Source organism: Typopeltis vanoorti, chromosome 6 (genome assembly GCF_054136105.1).
Source record: "Typopeltis vanoorti isolate ZY-2024b chromosome 6, IOZ_Tvanoo_1.0, whole genome shotgun sequence".
NCBI classification, from domain to species: Eukaryota; Metazoa; Arthropoda; class Arachnida; order Uropygi; family Thelyphonidae; genus Typopeltis; species Typopeltis vanoorti.
The window spans coordinates 48,433,973-48,456,584 of NC_143554.1; the positions used below are offsets into that span (position 1 = coordinate 48,433,973).

General features: G+C 34.7%; 1 protein-coding gene across 1 annotated transcript in view; it reads right to left on the bottom strand.

Annotated features, from left to right (window-relative positions):
• The window catches only part of LOC150105439 (polycystin-1-like protein 1), a 724,085-nt gene that overhangs the window by 320,370 nt on the left and 381,103 nt on the right, over positions 1-22,612 (bottom strand). Inside the window, exons 27-28 of the mRNA XM_090394152.1 lie at positions 20,287-20,575; positions 5,483-5,595 (exon numbers count right to left, since the gene is read on the bottom strand). Coding sequence (XP_090250278.1) covers positions 5,483-5,595; positions 20,287-20,575 — 402 coding nt within the window. The remainder of the gene's footprint in view (positions 1-5,482; positions 5,596-20,286; positions 20,576-22,612) is intronic.

The window sequence follows — 22,612 nt, forward strand, 5'->3', positions numbered from 1 at the left end:
TCAATGAGTTCAAGGAGTGGTATGATAGACTTTGTGTTTCTTAGAGGGGGGGGGGGGGAGACCTCCCTTCGACAAGTCTTGATAGACTTTGTGTTTCTTAGGAAGGACCTCCCACGATGAGTCTTTTGACTCCATGGAGGCCTGAATAATAATAATAATAATCTATATTGAACACATTATGAAAAAGAAAAAAAATTAGCATTAAACCTGATATTAGAATTGGAGATATGAAACTTATCTCTTGGCTTTATGCAGATGATGTTGTACTCCTAAATACATCCACTATAAGTCTCAAGGATTCTCTAACTAAACTGAATAACAGCAGTAACAAATTTGGCATGAAAATCAGCAATAAAAAGACCAAAACTATGAACATAAGCTGAAAACTTCAGCTGCATTTTCAATGGAGAACCTATAGAACAAGTAAAGCATTTCAGCTATTTAGGCACAATTTTTAATGAAGATGGCAAATTATATTTGGAAATAGACAACAGAATAAGCAATGCTGGTATGGTGGGGAGCCAGTTGAATATATTTATATGCAATAAGAGAGAAATTAGCCAAAACATTAAACTATTATTAGTATACAACACAGTGTGTTGAAACCAGTTTTATGTTATGGATCTGAGAGTTGGGTTAGAAATAAAACTTGATAAAAGATTAGACCGCAAATATGATAGTTCTAAGAAAAGCTAGGGTCCTGAACAGATGATATCAATGTAGACTCATACTAAAAATGAAGATATCAGGAAGACACCTGACATTGTTTGCATTCAATTTATTAGCAGGGCTAATAAAGGTATTATGGTCACTTAAAAGAGAACGGGAGAGGATAGGTCAGAAAAATAAGTTTTTGATGCCAAGATGGCAGACAAAAGACCCAAAGAAAGACCAAAATGTTAGACATGACAATATTGGAGTGTGAAAAGTAAAACTAAATTTGAAGAAAATTGTTGATAGAAGATTAATAATAATGTAAACTTAATCATGTGGTGCTGTCATTGTAGAATGTACACCCTTTGAGGGTAGATTATCAGCAAAATGATAATGATAATGAGAAGACATTGTTTAAGAGCAAACTGGAAAATGAAGTAATATCCATATTAGTTATCACCCATTGAGCGAATACCATAAGATCATTCTGATAACTACAAGATAGGGATACTTTGTGTCATCAAAGTAGCTTTATTCATTTTTTTTGGAGAATATCCCACCCTTCATAGCCAAAATAATAATTCTCATTAAACTAAAAAAATAAATAAAATAAAATAAAAATCATCAAAAAAAAATCAGCTCACACCTTTTATTCCCATATAGATAGTAAGTGAGGCCGTTTTAGCCCTATCTAACTTTAGGAGACTGAGTGGGCAGTTCAATCTCCACTGGTAGCCAATCAGAGATAGCTCAACAAGTTCTGCCATCTCGTTGTCCCTAACACAATATTTTTAATGTGTGAAAATAGTGTGAGTTTTATGGTCGACTTTATTGAGTTTACAGGATGAAAAACTCGAATTCCTGGGAGAAAAAAACCTGCTTGCCCATGCAGAGATTGATGAACTCAGAAACCTGTCGAAAAAAGGCTTAGAAAAAGTTCCTCTAGTTGCTGACTAGAATTGAACTCATGATGCTTTTTGTTCAGGCGGTTTAGTGCTGAGGAGTGTAAACATTACTTCCATTGAGCAACACGGGCTAAAAATTAAATAAATAAATAAACTTCAAAAATAAATAAATAAAAAAATCTGTTATTCAAATAGCATAAAAGGTAGACAACATTCAGAAGAGTGCAGTCTTCTTACTTGATGTTCCCTCTTTCTCTCAATAACTCTAAATTTGCTTTCCCATAGATGCTTAGTGCTACATTATGTCTTTTCTATAGGTTTCCATGAGGGCTGCTCCCAAACTAGCCACTTCCATCCTCCTCTTTCTTCTAACCACATAACATATGAACACAAGCAGCTGCTGGTTTATACTTATATAAAGTCCAGCTCCAAACTCATTGAACCATTTACCTCACACATGGCACTGATGCACTATAGGTTCTTGTACCTCTTTTGCGTGTGTGGGATAAATATAAAAAAAAATCTCATCTATGAAATTTTTACCTGAAAAGAGGTAAACTTGAAATAATCAAAGAAAAAACCTGGCTGGACTTCTTCCAAAACTTATGGCAAAATAGTAATGAATCTAAAACTGACATAATACTATCTACTAAATATTACAGTGGAAGAAATGTAATGAGCAATACAGCTAAGCAAATCAGGAAAATTCTCTAGAGAAGATGGAATAAATATAGAACTTATAAAATATGCAGGCATCAAACAACATTTAAAATTATTTAACAATATCTGGCAGCAAGGAAAAATCCAGAAAGTTGGAATAAGACAATTATCATTATAATATATAAAAAAGGCGATAAGTGCAACTCAAAAATTACAGAGGAATAAGTCTTTTGGATTCTGGTTATAATATTTAATATAATAATATTATAAAATATTATATTATTATTATTATTATTATTATATTATTATATTTTATAATATTATAAAATATAATAATATTTTATAATAATATTTATATGCACACATATTAATTTCAAAACTTTGTAAAGAACAAAATAGCTTCCAAAAAGGACGACTGACCCAGCTTTTACATTAAAAATCTTAATGCATAAAACATTATGAATTCAACATAGAAACACAAATAGCATTTGTAACCAGAAAACTTTTGACAGAGTCTTATGGAACAAACTATGGACTGTACTCGAGACTCTAAACATTCCAAATCAGCTGCTTGCTGCAAAAACTAACATGTACAAAAACAACCAAATAGTTGTAAGAATTATCGAAAAAGTTACAGAATGGAAATCAATAAGCAGGGGGGGGGGTCCATCAAGGATGCCCAATGTTACCACTCTTATTTAATATCTGTATGGATGAAATAGCAAAGAAATGGAAGACAAATATCAAACCAGCATTTAAACTAGATTGAGGAACTATACTTATCACCCTTTTGCTTGCAGATCACTAGATAATCATAGAAAGAAGCAAAGATGAATATACTCCTTAAACATAATTGCTAAAAAAATTGGAATACAAATATAAACAGACAAAACAAAACTCATGGCTTTTAAAGGACCACTTCCAGTTAGAAGTAAAATCATGATTGAAAATAAAATTTTAGTACAAATTAACTGCTTCCAATACATTGTATTTGCTGTATCATATACAAAAAAAGCTGAAACTGATATCAAAATTTCAAACTTTCTCAAAATAACAGGAATGATCAATAATATTTTCAAACCTAACCAAGTTCAAAAGCATATAAGAATAAGAGTTTATAAAGTTTGGCAAGACAATCTCTACTGTACAGAAGTGAATTATGGACCACAAAAACTGCAGAAGAAAATAGAACAAAAACTGGAAAAATGAAATTCTTGCAAAAGACAACAGGCAATACTCTGGGACAAAAAGCACAGAAATACATAAAAACACTAAAAATGGGCTCAGCATCAGACAAAATATATGAATACCGAAAGAAGTGGATTGAACATATCGAAAGAATTAACAGTTCAAAACTACCCCCAAAAAAACTCCTAAACAACCTAGTTGGAGAATACAGAAGTCAGGGAAGATCAAAGAAAAGATGGAAAGAGACCAGAATAGGTCACTGGTCCTAAATTCCTGAAAGGATGATTATGATCTTTTTACTTCATTTTCTCCACCTCTGCTCTTTGGAACTATATTCCCCTATACTGTTTTCTCCATTGATTACAACACTCATTCTTAACAAAAACATCAACAAATTCCTTTCTTGTTTTAATCCCTTACCCATACACAGTACTATCATATCACAGGACATGGAATGTCTCATGCATGTAGGGGCTGACACACACACACACACACACACACACACACACACACACACACACACACACACACACACACACACACAAAGAACTAACAGTATCTCTGACCAGCATGTTCAAGAACATACTCGATACTAGTAAGGTACAATAAGAGAGGAAAAATTAGTTTTTTTTTTTTTTTTTTAATAACTACCAGGTTTTAACTCGTATTTTTTTTATTTATGCTAGATGTATTTCCTCTACATGTTTTGCTGTCTATATCATTAACAGCATCAACAGAAAATTGCTTAACATAAATAAAACTGACAAAAAAATAAATGTTTTCCAACAAAAGTCAATATCTATAAGTTGAAAAGACTCGAATGATAGTTTTAATCATGGGTATCATTATTCATGATAGGTGTGTTATATGCAGTCACTGTGTAAACTCTGGCTGCGATTGCTGGCACAGAAGAGGTCTTTAATGTTACACATTAATATTAACAAATGATTTCCAGATGTTGTGAAGGATCATTTCTTGATTTCTGTTCGGTGTGCCTTTTGAGCAAATCACCTCAGAAATAATTCTCTTCCAAGTATGGCATAGAAGATGCCATACTTGGAAGAGAATATATTTCTGAGTGATGTTCCACATATTTACTATGTGATGTTCTTTGATGATGTGCGTTACAAGTCCATTTCTATTTAGTGTGCCTTTTGAGCAAATAACCTTAGAAGACTATTTGAACAACCTGTCAAAATAATTCTCTTCCAAGTAAAGGATGGAGGATGCTTGCCAATTTACTGTGTGATGTTCTTTAAGAATGTGCACTACGAGTCTGCTTTTTCATTCCCTTTTGTTTTCAATGTTTCTTATATGTTCTTTGTTGGGGATTTCAAACTTCTCCCAGTTTGACCTATGCACATCTTTCCACAAGAACATGAAATTTTGTATACACCTAGATGTTTATAAAAAGGAACTTCGTCTTAAGGATAGAGCAGAAAGCTTTGTAAGGTGTTGACCGATTTGAAGGCTGTTCTGATGTTAACTGCTTTTAGTATTTTTGGCTATTTTTTTTGACGTATTACCACGTATTAATATGTGTAACATTAAAGACCTCTCCTCTGCCAGCAATCAGATAGAGTATACACAACAATGTAGAGAATGCACATAACATGCTTGCTGATACTCGTGATTAAAGCTGTCATTCCAGTCTTTTCAACTTATAGATATTAACTGTTGTCGGAAAACGTTAATGGAGGGGGGTGGGGTAAAGTAGAATTGAATGTTGTAGTTTCATAACTTGTCTGATGAGAATTGCAAAATGAAAAAAAGTTTCAAAGCATATCTCAGAGTGTTACTCCAATCAACAATTTAAATAATATAATTAAAACAACTGTCAAAAACTTATGTAGCAATAAAACATCAGTTTGGACTAATAAGTCCAAACTGATGTTTGAACTTATTTGGATCTTCCAGTGTAGCATGACCTTCAATATGGCAAAACAATAATGGTATGGTATGGTATAAGCAATTCGAATACTAGTAATGATTCTCTCACCCCCCCCCCCCCCCCACAACAATTGTATAAATTTCCAAACTGTATATCAAGGGCAACAGGATAGAAATCTACTTACGTGAGAATGAAACTATCAAGGAAACCACGTTGGAAATGGCATGCATCCGGATTGTGACTTTTTAGTTGCCTTGCTTCAGACATTCCATTTTCACCATGTAATATCAAATATACCTATATAACAGTATGAAATAAATTTAGGGAATGATTTATATATGAATAAACAGAAATTAGAAATGCATAAATACAAAAGAGATAAAACATGATCCATTTAAAGCATAAAGAAAGCAAACTGCAATTATTAAAAGATTTTTTTATAGAACTGCCACAAAAGCTACTTTCAATACATACACCCTAACACAATTTCCAGTGAGGGTCATCCCTGGAAATTGTATAAGGATGTTATTAACAACAAGAGCGGAGGGACTAGTTTTTTTTTTTTTTTTAATTATTATTATCTTGGAAGATGGTTAAAATGTGTTGCCAAAGGTGGTTGTGAAGGAATTGTTGATATATGAGTTCAAGAAGATGTATGAGACATATGGTGTGAATGACTATCAGCACAGCATCCTATGAGTGCTTGACTGCATGGAAATATCCAAGAAAATGATCATACTCTGATATCTTTAAGGCATTTGTTTCAATTACAATACTTAACTGGCATAAAGGCCTATTAAGTAAGATATCCAATATATCAGTCATGTCCACTAACTTTTACAGATCAACTACTCAAACAAATATTCATGCACAATTGACTTTAATTAAAACTTATTTATTGGTATATTTATTAATTTTTATTATTATTGCACCCTAAATGGAGTTGGCAGACCCAACGTGGAAGGTTCATTCAACAGACAACATATTTATCATACCGAATATTAAAATACTTTATACCCCTAGCATTAACAACGCATTCTGGTAATGTATTCCATTCACTGACAATTCTCCATGTAAAGTTCTACTCCTCACACTCTTACATAACTTCCCCTTTTGCATTCTACTCTTTTTATAATCTCATCTGGATTAATCCGCTAAAATCCTCTCACTAACTTAAATGTCTCTATCATATCACTTCCTTTCCTCCTACTCACCAAACTCACAATCCACATTTTTTTCAACCTCTCTCTACAGCCAGCAGTCCAAAGTCCTGATATTATCTTAGTCACTTGTCTCTGGACCCTCTCCAAAGGCTTCCCATCACACTGAAAACCAGGGGGGACCAGTATTTGAGCACAATAGTCCAAGTGTTGTCTGACCAGTGTGTTATACAGTGGCACAACCACTTCCTTATCCGTACATGTTAAAGTACTTATTATCATAGAAGAACTATGATGTGCAGTCTTTGCAGCACTTGCAATGTACCCTCTAAACTTCAGTCTACTGAAGTTTAGAGGTTCCCAAATCTCGAATCTCATCCACTTCCTGCAGTACGGCACTGTCGATATAGTACACAGCCTTATATTTCTGCACTGCAAAATGCAACACCTTGCACTTATTGATAATAAAACAAACTTCAACCCCACTCCTTTGTCCAAATCAAAAGTCTATTCAAATCTTCTTGAAGGGAATTAACATCACAGTGTACTTCTTCCTAACTTTGCATCATCAGCAAAGAACTGAAGATCCCCATTCATTCCACATGATATATCATTTACAAACAAGTTAAACAGCAGGGGCCCAAGAACAGAACCCTGGGGCATGCCACTGGTTACCTTCCTTTTTTTGAGACTCTGCTCCATCATATACAACCTGTTGGTATCACTCAGAGAGCCAATCTCTGATCCATCTAACCAATATATTATCTATTCTCATCCTCTGCAGCTGGCACACCAACTTATGTGGTAATTTATCAAATGCTATGGCAAGGTCCAAGAATATCACTGTATATGATTCTCCCTTATCTAACACATCTGTTACCCTATAAATGTATGGTTAATGATTTCGAATTCTTTTTATCATTATCGAAATCATTAATCATACATTTGTAAAAAAATGGCTACAATAAAAAAAAAAGTTCACAAGATCCTCCATAAAAATATCACCAAAAATAAAAAAAATACAAGAATGCCATGGCCATTCTTGTATTTTTTTATTAGAGGCTTTTCAGAAAATTAGAGGCTTTTCAGAAAAAATAGACAGAACACTACATAAATGCAACATCAAGACTACCTTCAAACCCTTGACAAAATTAAAAAATTTATTCAGTTCTTCCAAAGATCCTCTTCCATACCTGGTCCACCCAGAGGTTTACAAAATCCAATGTACATATTTTTACATCCTGAGAAATTCAAATATGTTTAATATTTGTTTTGGCAGAGATTTATTAATTGAAAAAGTGCACTTAATTACATTCCAGCTCAGCAAAGATGCCATTTTTAAATTGCTCTAGTCAACTGAGCTTAGCAGCTAAAGGGATAAGCATGGGTTCTCTGACTGATTTGCCTAGATGTGGGATGAAAAATTCCAAGTTTTTCAGGAGAAAAATCCATGCAGTCCTCATAGTCCCATATGAAATTGGCCAACTCGCTGAATAAAACTCAGGTCTTTTAGAACTGACAGGTCACATCATTCTTCTAAAGGTGATATGAGGTTCATGAAGAATCTTACCAGTTTAGTTGCCAAATTGTTCTGTGAAAATCTATGAAAGGCCTTTGCAAAATCTACACATTCCACAATATATATATATATATATATATATATATATGTATGTATTCAGCTTCCTTATCCAATGTATTTGTCACCTTGTTGTAGAACACAGATTAGTAAAACATGACCTTCCTTTAACAAACTCATGCAGACCATCACAATGTACAATAGTATTATTTTCAACCTACTTCTGTAACCTAGTTCTTTCCAACATCTTAATCATAACACTAGCTAGATAGATTAAACTATCACTGCACCACCTTTGTTTTGTGATGTGGAAAATTTTACCATCTTTCCACTACTTTTAAATGTGTCTTTTTGCAAGACTCTTGCTAAACAGATATGCCAAGGCTAGCATTAACTTTCGGGAACATTCCTTAAGACAAAGTAATATGTCATTGAGTTTCACTAGCTTAATGACATCAAGTATACTTAATTCCTCAAATACTTTCTGTTCACTCACCATCAGTCCATCCTTTCCACTCAAGCTTCTGGATGGTGCACCCTTATGAAAATGAAATACTTTGATGAATTGCTCACTGAATGCCTCAACCATGTCTTTTGCAGTGGTTAACAATCTACTATTTTTCATCCATCAATGTCACTATTCTTTTTTTTCTGCTTGCTGTATATCCAAAGGCTGTTCTGAGATACTTACCCTGAGTGCTAATTTATTCCCAGGTGCACTTTTGCTATCCCTACCAACTGAGAACATCTTTCTAGTCTGCTCTTTGCTGATGCAAGTGATTATTATCATTATTTATCATGTGCTGCTTCTGAAATGCCTTCTTCAAAGCTAACATAGTTAATCATTTTCTTCATCCATTTCATCCTTTTTGGCCTCTGAAATATATTCAGAAATTGCTGCTGTTAAACAGTTCTTTCACTTAACTCCTCATATAATGCTACAGCTCCAAGAAGTGTCTCCTAAGTTTTTCATACTCACACTGATGTTTGGAGGAGGAATCATACCTATGAATATTAATTAACTAACTAAAAGTATTTAGATACGAGGGGTGCCCAAAAATAACCGGATTTATTTAAAAAAAAAAAAATTCTTAAAGTTTATAATAATATATTCTAGTCTTTAAAGAACTCACCATGTGAGTTAACGCACTTGTCCCAACATTTTTTCCACTGTTTATGCCTCCAGCAACTTTTCTTTTACTTCATCCACATCAATGAATCACTGCCTTTTTATGGTTTTCTTTATCCATGGGATAAAGAATAAAAAAGTCACATGGCCAGTGATCAGTTGATGACACAATTTTTTTTTATGATTCTCTAAGAGCAAATGAGGCATAAATTTAGCAGACACACGTTGCATTTGCAAATCTTCAATCAGTGCAACAATTTCATCTCCCTCATTTCTGTTACTCCAGGCGTGGCATTCATGAATAAACATAACAATTCATAGCAAAGTATAATTTGTAGATTTAATATAATTTAGTATAATTTATTATTAACATCTGACCTTCAATAATGGCCTCGTTCTACCCTCCTCTCCCATTCCATGAAAAATTTCTTCCACATTAATCTGGTAACAACCCATGACCAACTCATATATCTCAATCATATCCACAATCGTTCTCCTATTCACAAAGCTCTACAAATTACATTCTTTCAATCTGTCTTCATATCTATATTCCAAAGACCAGTTACCATCTTTGTGAATCTTCTCTGGTTCCTTTATAACATATCCTCATCACCATGAAAACCAGCTGAATCTGTATACAAGAATCCATATGAGACCTGTTTAAGGCCTTATACAATGGAATCATAACTTCTTTATTTCTACATGTCAAGATCTTCCACATCACTGCCAATATCCAATGTGATGACTTCACAGCTTGTGCAATATGGTCCTTGAATTTCAGGTTCTTGTCCACCACTCCCAAATCTCATCACTTCTACCTCCTTCAAAGTTTCCCACCAAGTTTCTCCTTTCATCCCATTGTTGCTTATTAAATTTCAATTATAATTCATACCAATGGTCATATTACTATATGGCCATATACTAAATTTAGGCCATTTAGTATATGACCTAAATGATAATTAGCATTTAGGTCATATACAACATTTAGGCCATATGCAACAATTACAGTGAATACTTGGTTATCTGATTTAAAATCTATACTGATTGTCTACAACTTTTGATTTATTAGTTGTCATTTAGTAATATATTATTAGTATTGGAAACGATCCATAAAATAAAAGTTGAAAAATGTAGAAAAAGTAGCAAGGAAATAAATGTCAAGATAAAGAACTACAAACTAAAGAAAGAAGAAACAGCCATTGAGTATAAAAGTAAAATAGAAGAGAAGAAAAAAGAAGTAGAAAAAGAGATATATGAAAACCAAGATGTAGAAAGCCTATACAGGTTCAAAACACTTCTAGAAACAAGCAAAGAAATTTGTGGTGTATCATTAAATAATAAACAGAAGAAACATAAAACACCCTGGTGCACTGAAGAACTACAAGAAGAAATTAAAAATAAAAAGCAGCTGTGGAAGATATATAACATCAAAGCTGCAGGTTGATAGAGAACTATACAACAACCAAAGAAATAAAGTTAAAACTAAAGAAATAAAGTTAGTGAAAGAAGAGAAAAGAAAATGCTGGGAAGATTTTGGACATACTTTAGAACAAAATTTTAAAGGAAACCAAAATCTCTTCTATAATGTTTTAAGAAGAATGAGGTCAGAAAAAGAATGCCCCATAAAGTTTATAAAAAATAAGGATGGAAAGTTACAAATTCTGAAGACATCATGGAAAGATGAAAACAGTACTTCCCAGAATTATTGGAAGATGCAGGACATGGAAAAAATAGAACCCTAAGAGCAAGACATGCAAGCAAAATAAAAGATCAAAGTGAGGAAATTCATGCGAATGAGCTGTTAGCAGCAATAAATAAAATAAAACAGGGCAAATCAGCAGGCCATGACCAAATAACACCAAAAATGGTAAAGAATTTAGGAACGAAAGCCAAAAAATTTCTTTTACACTTATTCAATGTTGTATGGAAAAAGAAACTTATTCCCAAAGACTGGAAAGTAGCAATAATAATTCCTATATTTAAGAGAGGAGATAACTGTAAATGTGAAAACCGTCATACACTGGATGAAATGCAATATGGCTTTCGAAAAAATAGAAGCACCACAGGATCTTATCTTCAGTCTTAGACAAATATCAGAGATATCAAATATCAAAACACAAGACTAGACCGAATATGGAAAAGAACTTCTAGAGAGACAACTATCTTAGGCAGTATGTAAACGAGGGCACACAAGAACTACTTCTTGTGTGCCCTCGTTTACACTGCCTAAGATAGTTGTCCCTCTAGAACTCAAGAAATTCATTTTTCTTTTCCCAAATGCTATCTCTTCATTCCAATCTATTTAGCCACAGTTAAAATCACCTATAACAATCAACTTTCCCTTGTTCACTAGCCCAAGTTGCATTTATTTATATTTCTTCATCACTATCAATAAGTCTTCCCATCAACTATCTTTGGCAGAAGAAAGCATACTTGCTAAAGGTCTCAACTTTGTCACTGCTCCTATATCCATCCCTAAAGAACATCTCTTAACAAAGATAGAAAAGGCAGCGTCTTTATTACCAAACAAAGAAGCTAACCTCCTCCGTATGGAAGCAATCTTGACCATAAATAAAGATAGACCTCCACCAGACAACATTTCTTACACTGAAAGAACAGCCTACCAAGTCTTTAAAAGATAATAGTAACATAGTTATTCTTCCGGCAGACAAAGGGAATGCGACCGTCATCTTAGACAAGTCTGATTACCATAATAAAATCTTGGAACTTTTAAACAGTGATACTTACTCAGAAATTAATAGTGACCCTATGATTGAACTACACAATAGAACTAATAATTTATTAAAAACCACTTTGGAGTTATTACAAAGAAACATTCGTCTTTCTCTTAGGTCACTTCATCCCTTGATCCCTAGACCGTATGGTCTCCCCAAGAGTCACAAAACAAACTGCCCACTCAGACCTATAGTTGAGGGCATACACTCTCCTACCTATAACCTCTCCAGATATCTCACGAGGTTTCTAAGAAATCCTTCTGGAATTTCCTCTTCACATATTAAAAACTCTGCAGATTTTGTTTCTAAAATCAAGGATATCAAACTTAAAAAAACAGATTTAATGGCCAGTTTCGATATTGTTTCTCTCTTTACAAATGTACCTGCTCAAGAACAAATTATCAAAAAAACTCTTTGCTCTTCTCTCCCATTGCATAAAGTCAGGATACTTCAAATATGACAATAAGATCTACTTACAAAACTCAGGTCTGGCCATGGGCAGCCCGCTCGCTCCGATTCTCGTGGACATATTTCTCAACGATTTTGAAGAAAAAGCTATTAACTCCTTCCATCTTAAACCAACATTATGGTATCACTATATTGATGATATTTTCCTCATCTGGGGGTGTCAACAACCTCAATTTATTTTTAGAACACCTAAACAAGTGCCATGAAAAAATCTCTTTTACCTTCGAATTGGAATCAGATGACTGCCTCCCCTTTTTAGGCCTGAAACTTACCAGATGTGCTGAGAGTATTAAAATCTCAATTTTTAGAAAGCCTACTCATACTGATAGATCCCTTCATGCTTCCTCACATCACTATCCCCCACAAAAATTTGGTATTATTTCCACCTTGGCTCACCGAGCCAAATTATTACTTACAGAAGGAACAGAAATTGAAAATGAACTCCTTTTTCTTAAAAAAACTTTTATTAATAATGGTTTCTCTCCTAAGAAAATTGACAAATTTCTTTCCCCCAGTCACTCAACTACTTCTGAAGATCCCTCTTCCCCAAGAGCCTTCATCTCTTTGCCTTACATCAGCTCTCTTTCACCAAAACTGGCAAAGATTCTCAAGAAGTTTAACTTCAAAACTTGCTTCACTACGCTTCCAAAACTTCGTTCAATACTTAGCAAACTTAAAGAGAAACATCTTCCAACTCAGTTTCCAGGAGTGTATAAGATTTTATGTGTTATTTTTCACAGTATTAACAACACCACAAACACTTTTATCAAACAAAGATGTTTTATTAACGCTAATATTTCGCTGATTTTCAACTCAGCATCATCAGAGTACAACACACATGTAAACGCGACAGTGAGTGAGTGAAACAATATAATTGCAAAAGACAAAAGATCTCAAGTCCTATTTTTGGCGCCCTCTAACAAAAAAAAAAAAAAAAAAAAAAAAAAAAAAAAAAAAAAAAAAAACAGCAGTTATCCAGGAGTTTTTCTTAGGATAACTGTCTCCCAAATTTTTGGCAAATTAATGCAACCATATTTGTTAAGGTTGGGAGAATTCTTCAAAGCCATTGCTGACTCAAAAAATAATCTTTCAGATCTATAACGACTCCTAAATAGCAAATTCGTTTTCTTCCATCTAATCCTGTGTGAAGGAGTGTCCAAAACGTGGTCTGCCAGTCCCGACTTGCCATAGTAATAGTAGCGAATGTATCTTTCATGTTCTTCCAGGCGGATGTTCACTGATCTTCCTGTTTGCCCATAATAGGCCAAGTCACAGTCACACGGAACTTCATACACTCCTGGGTGTGCTAAAGGGTGAAGTTTATCCTTTGGCGAGCGGATCAGAGTTGCCAGCTTGACATGAGGTTTGAAGGTGGTGCGAAGGCCATGTTTCAACAATACTTTGGCTATCTTTTCCGATGTACCTCTGATATAGGGAATAGAAATGGTCCTGTTGTATTCTTGTGTATTAGGGGAGGGCAGAGTAATGGGCCTATGTAGTATTTTATCTATTTTGTAGGGATTGTAGCCGTTGGCTAAGAACGTATGGCGCAGGTACTGGAGTTCAGTGATCAGAGCTGTATCGTTAGAACAAATGGCTCTGGCTCTGTGTGTAAGTGTTTTTAAAATGCCGTACTGTTGGACTGGATGATGATGTGATTGTTTATGTAGGTATCTTCCTGTGTGTGTAGGCTTCCTGTAAATAGAAAAAGATAGTGATCCATCTGAAAGGTGGGTGACTAATGTGTCAAGAAATGGTAAACAGTTATTTGATTATTTTTCTACTGTGAAGTGAATTTTGGGGTGTTGGCTGTTTAGGTGGGGGACAAAAGCATCCAAAGTGTCTTGTCCATGGGGCCAGATGGCAAACACATCATCTACGTAGCGCAACCATACTTGTGGCCTGTATGTAGCTGTGGTAAGTACTTTGTTTTCAAAGTGTTCCATGTAAAAATTTGCTAACGGGGGAGAGAGGGGGGGGAACCCATAGCAGTACTATTAATCTATTTGTGGAATTTCCCCCCCCATGTAAAGTAACCTGCATTCATGGTAAATTGAAATAATTCAAAAATATCTGGGAGAAATTTAGACTTGATTAAATCAAGAGTGTCTATAAGTGGTACATTGGTAAATAGGGAGGTGACATCGAAACTAACCATTATGTCTGAATTTTTTAGGATTAGATTTTTAACCAGTGTTTTGAAATGGATTGAATTTTTTACAAAAGTAGAGGAGTTGCCAGTAAGAGGGGCAAGTGACTTAGCTAAATGCTGGGCCAGTTTATATGTGGGACTATCTATGCTATCAGCTATGGGGCGTAGGGGAATATTAGTTTTGTGGATTTTTGGTAATCCATAAATACGGGGTGTTTTAACATGAATTGGTTTTATTTTCCTGATGATTTCTTTGGGCCATGATGTCACTTTTTTCAGTAATTTTCGGACTTTTTTCTTTTGCGACATCGTAGGGGTCTCGATGTATAATTTGATACGTGGAACTGTTACATATGAGATCTTGCATTTTTCTGTTATACTCTTCTTTATTCATGATAACTGTTGCATTTCCTTTATCGGCTTTTGTAATAATAATATTTTTATTATTATATTACTTTTTTAGGGCAGTTATTTGCTTACGTGGCATATTGCTTTTTGGAGGCTTAGCCTTGTTTATAATACTTGCTATGTCTAGTTGCACGTTATTGGCCATTGCTGGCGGAAGATCGTGGATACCCCGTTCTACTTTCATCATAATTTCGAGTTTAGGAATTTGTTTAGGCACGACAGCAAAGTTATGTCCTAAACTGAAAGCGTTCTTCTTCAGTGAGTGTTTCCGACAATAGGTTTACGACCACGTGGTCTCGTCGAAGTTGTGGTCGGGACTTCGTATGTTGGCGCTGTTGTAATAGTAGTTCAAATTTCTTTAGGTGCCTGCTTTTAACTTTTGTGAATTCTTTTTTTGCTGCAACTTCAGAGATCTGCTGTAGGACAGTCCATATTTCAGGATTTAACATGTTTATTAGTTCTTGTTGTAGAGCTGTGATAGAGCTGTTTAACTTACTAAGCTCTATGCGAGTAGCGGCGATTTGTTCTCGAAGAAGCGCTAAACTTGCCCGTCGATAAATATGATGTGCCTTTGCCGAGTGCAACTTTTCTTTGAATTTCAGAAAAGATGGAATAATATCGTTGTCGCGGCATCATTTAAGGAAGGCTAAATGGTTCAATTTTCTGGACAATTTCAGTTTCAACTTACCGAACCGTCGCGCTTTGTAAACAATATCTTCTCCATGCAGAATCATCAATCTAACAGATAAGCTTAAGCGTTGATGGTTATTCATGACTTATTTTTCATGATATTAACTAAATTTCCCCCAGATATTTTTGAATTATTTCAATTTACCATGAATGCAGGTTACTTTACATGGGAGGGGGGGAAATTCTATAAACAGATTAATGGTACTGCTATGGGTTCCCCCCTCTCTCCCCCATTAGCAAATTTTTACATGGAACACTTTGAAAACAAAGTACTTACCACAGCTACATACAAGCCACAAGTGTGGTTACGCTATGTAGATGATGTGTTTGCCATCTGGCCCCATGGACAAGACACTTTGGATGCTTTTGTCACCTACCTAAACAGCCAACACCCCAAAATTCACTTCACAGTAGAAAAGGAATCAAATAACTGTTTACCATTTCTTGACACATTAGTCACCTGCCTTTCAGATGGATCACTATCTTTTTCTATTTACAGGAAGCCTACACACACACAGGAAGATACCTACATAAACAATCACATCATCATCCAGTCCAACAGTACGGCATTTTAAAAACACTTACACACAGAGCCAGAGCCATTTGTTCTAACGATACAGCTCTGACCACTGAACTCCAGTACCTGCGCCATACGTTCTTAGCCAATGGCTACAATCCCTACAAAATAGATAAAATACTACATAGGCCCATTACTCTGCCCTCCCCTAATACACAAGAATACAACAGGACCATTTCTATTCCCTATATCAGAGGTACATCGGAAAAGATAGCCAAAGTATTGTTGAAACATGGCCTTCGCACCACCTTCAAACCTCATGTCAAGCTGGCAACTCTGATCCGCTCGCCAAAGGATAAACTTCACCCTTTAGCACACCCAGGAGTGTATGAAGTTCCGTGTGACTGTGACTTGGCCTATTATGGGCAAACAGGAAGATCAGTGAACATCCGCCTGGAAGAACATGAAAGATACATTCGCTACTATTACTATGGCAAGTCGAGACTGGCAGACCACGCTTTGGACACTCCTTCACACAGGATTAGATGGAAGAAAACGAATTTGCTATTTAGGAGTCGTTATAGATCTGAAAGATTCTCCCAACCTTAACAAATATGGTTGCATTAATTTGCCAAAAATTTGGGAGACGGTTATCCTAAGAAAAACTCCTAAATAATTGCTGTTTTTTTTTTTTTTTTTTTTTTTTTTTTTTGTTAGAGGGTGCTAAAAATAGGACTTTAGATCTTTTGTCTTTTGCAATTATATTGTTTCACTCACTCACTGTCGCATTTACATGTGTGTTGTGCTCTGATGATGCTGAGTTGAAAATCAGCAAAATATTAGCGTTAATAAAACATCTTTGTTGATAAAAGTGTTTGTGGTGTTGTTAATACCGAAAAATAAGTCATGAATAACCATCAACGCCTACGCTTATCTGTTAGAAGGAAGATTTTATGAGATTGTGGAAAGCCATACTATGGCCAGACTGCAAAATCCATCCTTCTACGTTTGGAAAAAACCCTAGAGATATCTCCTATAACAGGACTAGAGCTAGCGTTCTCTCTCTAGCCACGTTCTCTTTTCAGCTAACTCAGACGAAGGTCGCCAACACATTGTGAACTGGACTCAAACTTCTAACATCCATGTGTGCTATGATGAACTCGAGAGAAAGATTGTCGAATCTAGGGAAATTTCTCTAGATTCCTCTCATAACAACAGCCTGAGTTTCAATCTCTCTGATGCACATGTTGCCTCTGTTCAGTACTGGCGTACTCGAGACAGCACGTAGTATACGTTTGTTTGGAACTCAAGCTCGCATTTTGTTTTCAAACCCGCTACAGTCTTTTTGTACTTGTTCTGTTATTACAATTTTAAGTCTCTGTAATTCTTTATATACTTCTTTGATTGTGATACCTGAAGATGTTGATCAATTCAATGAAACTAGTGTACCAAGTATCTTTTCAAATATATGTCATCTTTTTATCTCTCGGTATCAGTCATTAAAGCTTTTTCATATATATATATATTATTTTTAATTTAATTTTTACATACTCTAGAAACCCTGTTGTAGAGACCAAAATGGGAATTTTTTTTTTTTTTTTTTTTGTGTGTGATTATTTTTAAGTGCACATAAAGTAAAAACATGTTTCTTCATATATATATATATTTTTTTAGCTACATCAAAAGATAACTTACAAAGATCATTAAAATCATTAAATGATACCTCAAAGCAATATAATATGACAATATCTAAAGAAAAAACAAAAATAATGGCATTCAAAGGAGAAAACTCAATAAGAAGTAAAATAGTGATAGATAATAAAATACAAGAACAAGTAAACACTTTCAGATACTTGGGATGTGATCTATCATACGAAGAAGAAAATGACATAGAATCTAAAATACCAAACTTTGTCAAAGTAAATGGCATAATAAATAATATATTTAAGCCATCCCTAGTACAAAAACACACTAGAATCAGACTATATAATGTCTTGTCAAAACCAACTCTACTATACGGAAGCGAAACATGGACCATGAAAAGGAAAGATGAAAAACGAATTCAAACAGCAGAAATGAAGTTCCTCAGAAAAACAGCTGGATATACCAAGTGAGACCACAAAACAAATGAAGAAATCTTACGATCCCTGAAAATAAAACCAATTAATTACTACATAAGATAGTATAAACAAAAATGGCTAGAACATTTAAATCAAATGGACAACAGCAGACTACCAAAAATATTATACAGATACAAAATAAGTGGAGAAAGAAGAATTGGAAGACCAAGAAAGAGATGGCATGAGACCAGAACAGGCCACTTGGCCTAAATTCCATGTTAGGAAGAAGAAGAAGATATATATATATAGAATTGGTTAAAAAAAATAGAAAAAATATCCTTAGCTTACCCATGGTTCAAAACGTATATGTTTGCAGACAACCTTTCATGGGTTGGAGCAACATTAAAATAAATAAATAAATAAAAAAAAAACTGTAAGTTTGTATATAATTTTCTGTACCACTGTCAGATAATCTTTGTAAGTTGAAAATTATTTTGCACCTTTTTTAGGCTTTGTGGGCTCAGTTATGAAAATCTATGATAACCTTATAAATCAACATGAAGAAATAGCTGTGATTATATGTCGGTGGGCTGAAAAGTTCTTGGTCTCGACCAAAAATGGCAACACTATCGGCAAGTGTTTTTTTTTCAAAGTTGGTACATCTATCATAGGCATCCATGTGAAACTGCAAGTCATTCAATCAAGTAGTTTGTTTTATACAGCTGTCTGAAGCAAAAGTGTTGTCTGTATCCCTTGAAATGGATAAAATTGAGTATAGTGAGTTATAAAATTCTTTGTAAAAGAAGGTTTAGCACCAAAAGAAATTTATTCGAAGTTCATAAAAGTTTATGGGCACTCGTCTCCTTCGTTTTCAACAATTAAAAAATGGGTTGTAGAGTTTAAGTGTAGCCATACCAAACTTGAAGATGATCCATGTGAAGGACGTCCAAAAAAGTGTAACACCACCACCAGAAATCATTGATCAAGTGCACGATATAGTATTGGATGACCGGCGAGTCAAAGTGTGTGAAATTGCCGAGACTATAGGCATTTCAAAAGAATGTGTAGGATATATTTTGCATGAAGAATTGCAAATGAAAAAGCTTTGCGCAAGATGGCTGCTGCGCTTCCTCACAGCAGATCAAAAACGCACTCGCATGAAAATCACTGAACAGTGCTTGAAGCGTTTTAACAAGAATAAAACTGATTTTATGCGTTGATTGATTACAATGGATGAGACTTGAATTCACCATTACACACCAGAGTCCAAACAGCAGTCAAAATAGTGGACAGAAAACTGGTTGTTCAGTGCCAAAGAAGACAAAGTCGGTTCCATCAGCAGGAAAAATCATGGTATTGGTGTTTTGGGATGCTAAAGGCATTTTGTTTATTATTATCTTGAAAAGGATAAAACAATAACCGGGGAATATTATTCTGATCTTTTAACCAGACTAGATGAAAAATTTCATGAGATAAGACTCGGTTTGCAGAAGAAAAAATCATCTTTCATCAGGACAATGCACCTGCCCACAAAGGTGTTTGGGAAAATTATGGAATCTGCACTATGAATTGTTGGAACATCCACCCTATTCTTCAGATTTGCCTCCCTCTGACTTCTATCTCTTCCCAAAACTAAAACTTCTCCTCGCTGGTCAGTGTTTTTCTTCGAATCAAGAGGTGATGGCAGCTGTAGAGGGGGGGGGGGTCTTCTGCAGATCTTACTGAGAACCACTGACGGGACGAAATAATGACACTGGAGCATTGATGGAATAAATGTATTAGTCTTAAGGGAGATTATGTTGAAAAATAAAAATGATTTTGAAATTATAAATTCGTTTTTTCATTGTCAGGCCGAGAACTTTTCAGACCACCTTTGTACTTTTACAATACAGTCTATAGCACAAAAATTTGGAAAAAAAAAAAACCGAAGTTCATTTGCTATCTAAAGCCCAATTATTTCAGATATGTCTAGCAGAAAAAGTATTAATATTAGTTCAGAAATAAATAAATAAATATATATATATATAAACTGTGTTTATGCCTGTTTAATATATATATATTAAACAGACACGAAGTCATTTTACAATACTCACAGTTGCAGAAGTTCCAGCATCCCAGTACGATCCTGTTTGTACATTAACACAATACTTCTGAGAATAAGTTGGATTATTGTCATTCAGCCATATAGGAGAAGACATTTGGTGATTCTTGTTGCTTGTTTTATAAGCTGGTATCAGTAAAATGCAATAAACAATCAGCAGAGCAAACACAAAGGTCAGAGGAAGGTATAAAGTAGAAGATATAAGGTGACTTGCTGGAACGGTAAATACTGTTGTTGATATGGGTAAGCAGTAGTATCCAATATTTTCTGAATGACTACATCTAAATGGAACAAATAATAATTTATATTATTTGATTTTATTCAATGAACTATTTATATTTTTCTTTTATAAATTTATGCAATTGATTACATATGTAATATATAGGATGTCCATAATCCTATATGAGTAGTATATCCATAATCACCATATGAGTAGTATATGGCAGTGCCGGCTCGAGGGTGTGTGGCACACCAGGCCAGTATACGTTTTATCAACGCATTGTAAGACAAGACAGGCATAATTAAATTCTTTATTGTTAAAAGCAGTTTATAGTTATTGCCAAAAAAGTGCATATAGAGCATTTTGGGGGGGGCACTGCTCGTACCACCAATGCTTCGACTCTCTGTCCTTCTTTAATACTATTACTTTTTTTATGATGTTGGCGCCCCAAAGCTATTGTGTCCCTAGGCCAGTATCTCTTGTGCCTAAGCCTAGAGCCAGCCCTGGTGTACAAATATGTGGTCAATTTATTAACTAAAAAATTGGGAAGGCAATGCTAAATTCAATGCCAGATTTCATTATAACATAATGAAATCTGGCATGTCTGTAATAGTGTCTTCTGCATCAGTCATTCCTTGTTCACTGCTGGAAGAGGATCTCTCTCAAATTCTCTCACTCTTCCTGATCTTACTAAGCCTCAGCTGTCTCCTAAATTTTATTCTTTCAATATCTCTGTAGTATCTGTTCTATTTCTGGAAATCATTTACTTTCCAGAAAAAATTTCTGGAAAGAAAAAGATTTCCTTTTCCTTTCCTTTCCTTTTTGTGGCAAGTAGAATGGAGAATAATTATAGTAAGATAATGTCAATGGATGAACATGGTAGATTAGTAATCATTGCATAGGATATAACTGAGACATTCAGTGAACACATATCAAGATATTTCAGCCTCAAAAGCTCAATTGTGGAGGAAATGGGAGAGGATGGCTTATTTGTGAATAAGGTGGTATATGAGAATTAAGTAAGCTTGAAGTCAATATGGCAATAAGAGTTGATGACATGTTACCACCTGTCTTAAGGAAATTTTCCACAGAGATGGTGGTAGCCTGGCTTATTTAAAAGCACAAGTTCCAAAGGAGTGGAAAGAAGGTAAAATTGTTCCACTGCACAAAGCTTGTGGCTACATAAGGCTGTGTGTCTACAAATTAGAGGCTAATCTACATGCCTGGACTTGTGACTAAGGTATTTGAGAGGTTAGTGAAAACTTTTCTGCATTGTACTTTTCTTGTCCTTACTGAATCACTCTCCTGACTTGCTCTTTATTATTATCTGATTATCACCATTATTCATCTTGTGCTGTCTCTGAAGTGCCTTCTTCTTCTTCCAGATTTCATGGTTAATGCCCTCATTCATCCATTTTACACCTATCTTATTCAGCCTTTTGACCTTTGGAATACATTCACACACTGATGCTATTATTCATTTCTTTGTCAGTTCCCAAACAGTATTTATTTCCTTACTGCTCAACTCCTCATTCCATACTATAACACCAAGCTGTCTTCTAGGCTGGTCGTAATCACCAGCCTTATATTTCCACATATATACTTTCCTCACAGAAGTCTTCATATGGCTAGTCTTCATCAACTCAAGAAATTCATTTTCATTATTCCCAAATGCTATATCTTCATTTCAATCTATACCACCATAATTAAAATCACCCATAATAATCAAAAGCAACTGAAGTTGCTTACACATTTCTGCATCACTACCCTAAAAAAATTCTCTGGACATCATCATTAACAACCATGGGTCCAATGCCCATAGGTGTCTACTGCCCTCTTGATATGATTCTTCCATTGCATTCTATTTTGTGCAAGATGACTCAGTTTGTGTATAGAGTTTCAGCACCATTTGACGATGTCATCGCCCCATTCTCTGTTTGGTCTTCCTCTTTTGTTCTTTCCTTCAATCATTACAAACAGCAACATTTTTAATTTTCTCTCATCATTCATTCTACATATATGGCCAAATAGACATAGTTAACTTTTGATTATTTTCTGATCAGATTTTCTTTTGGTTGTATTCGTCTGTAGATTTCCT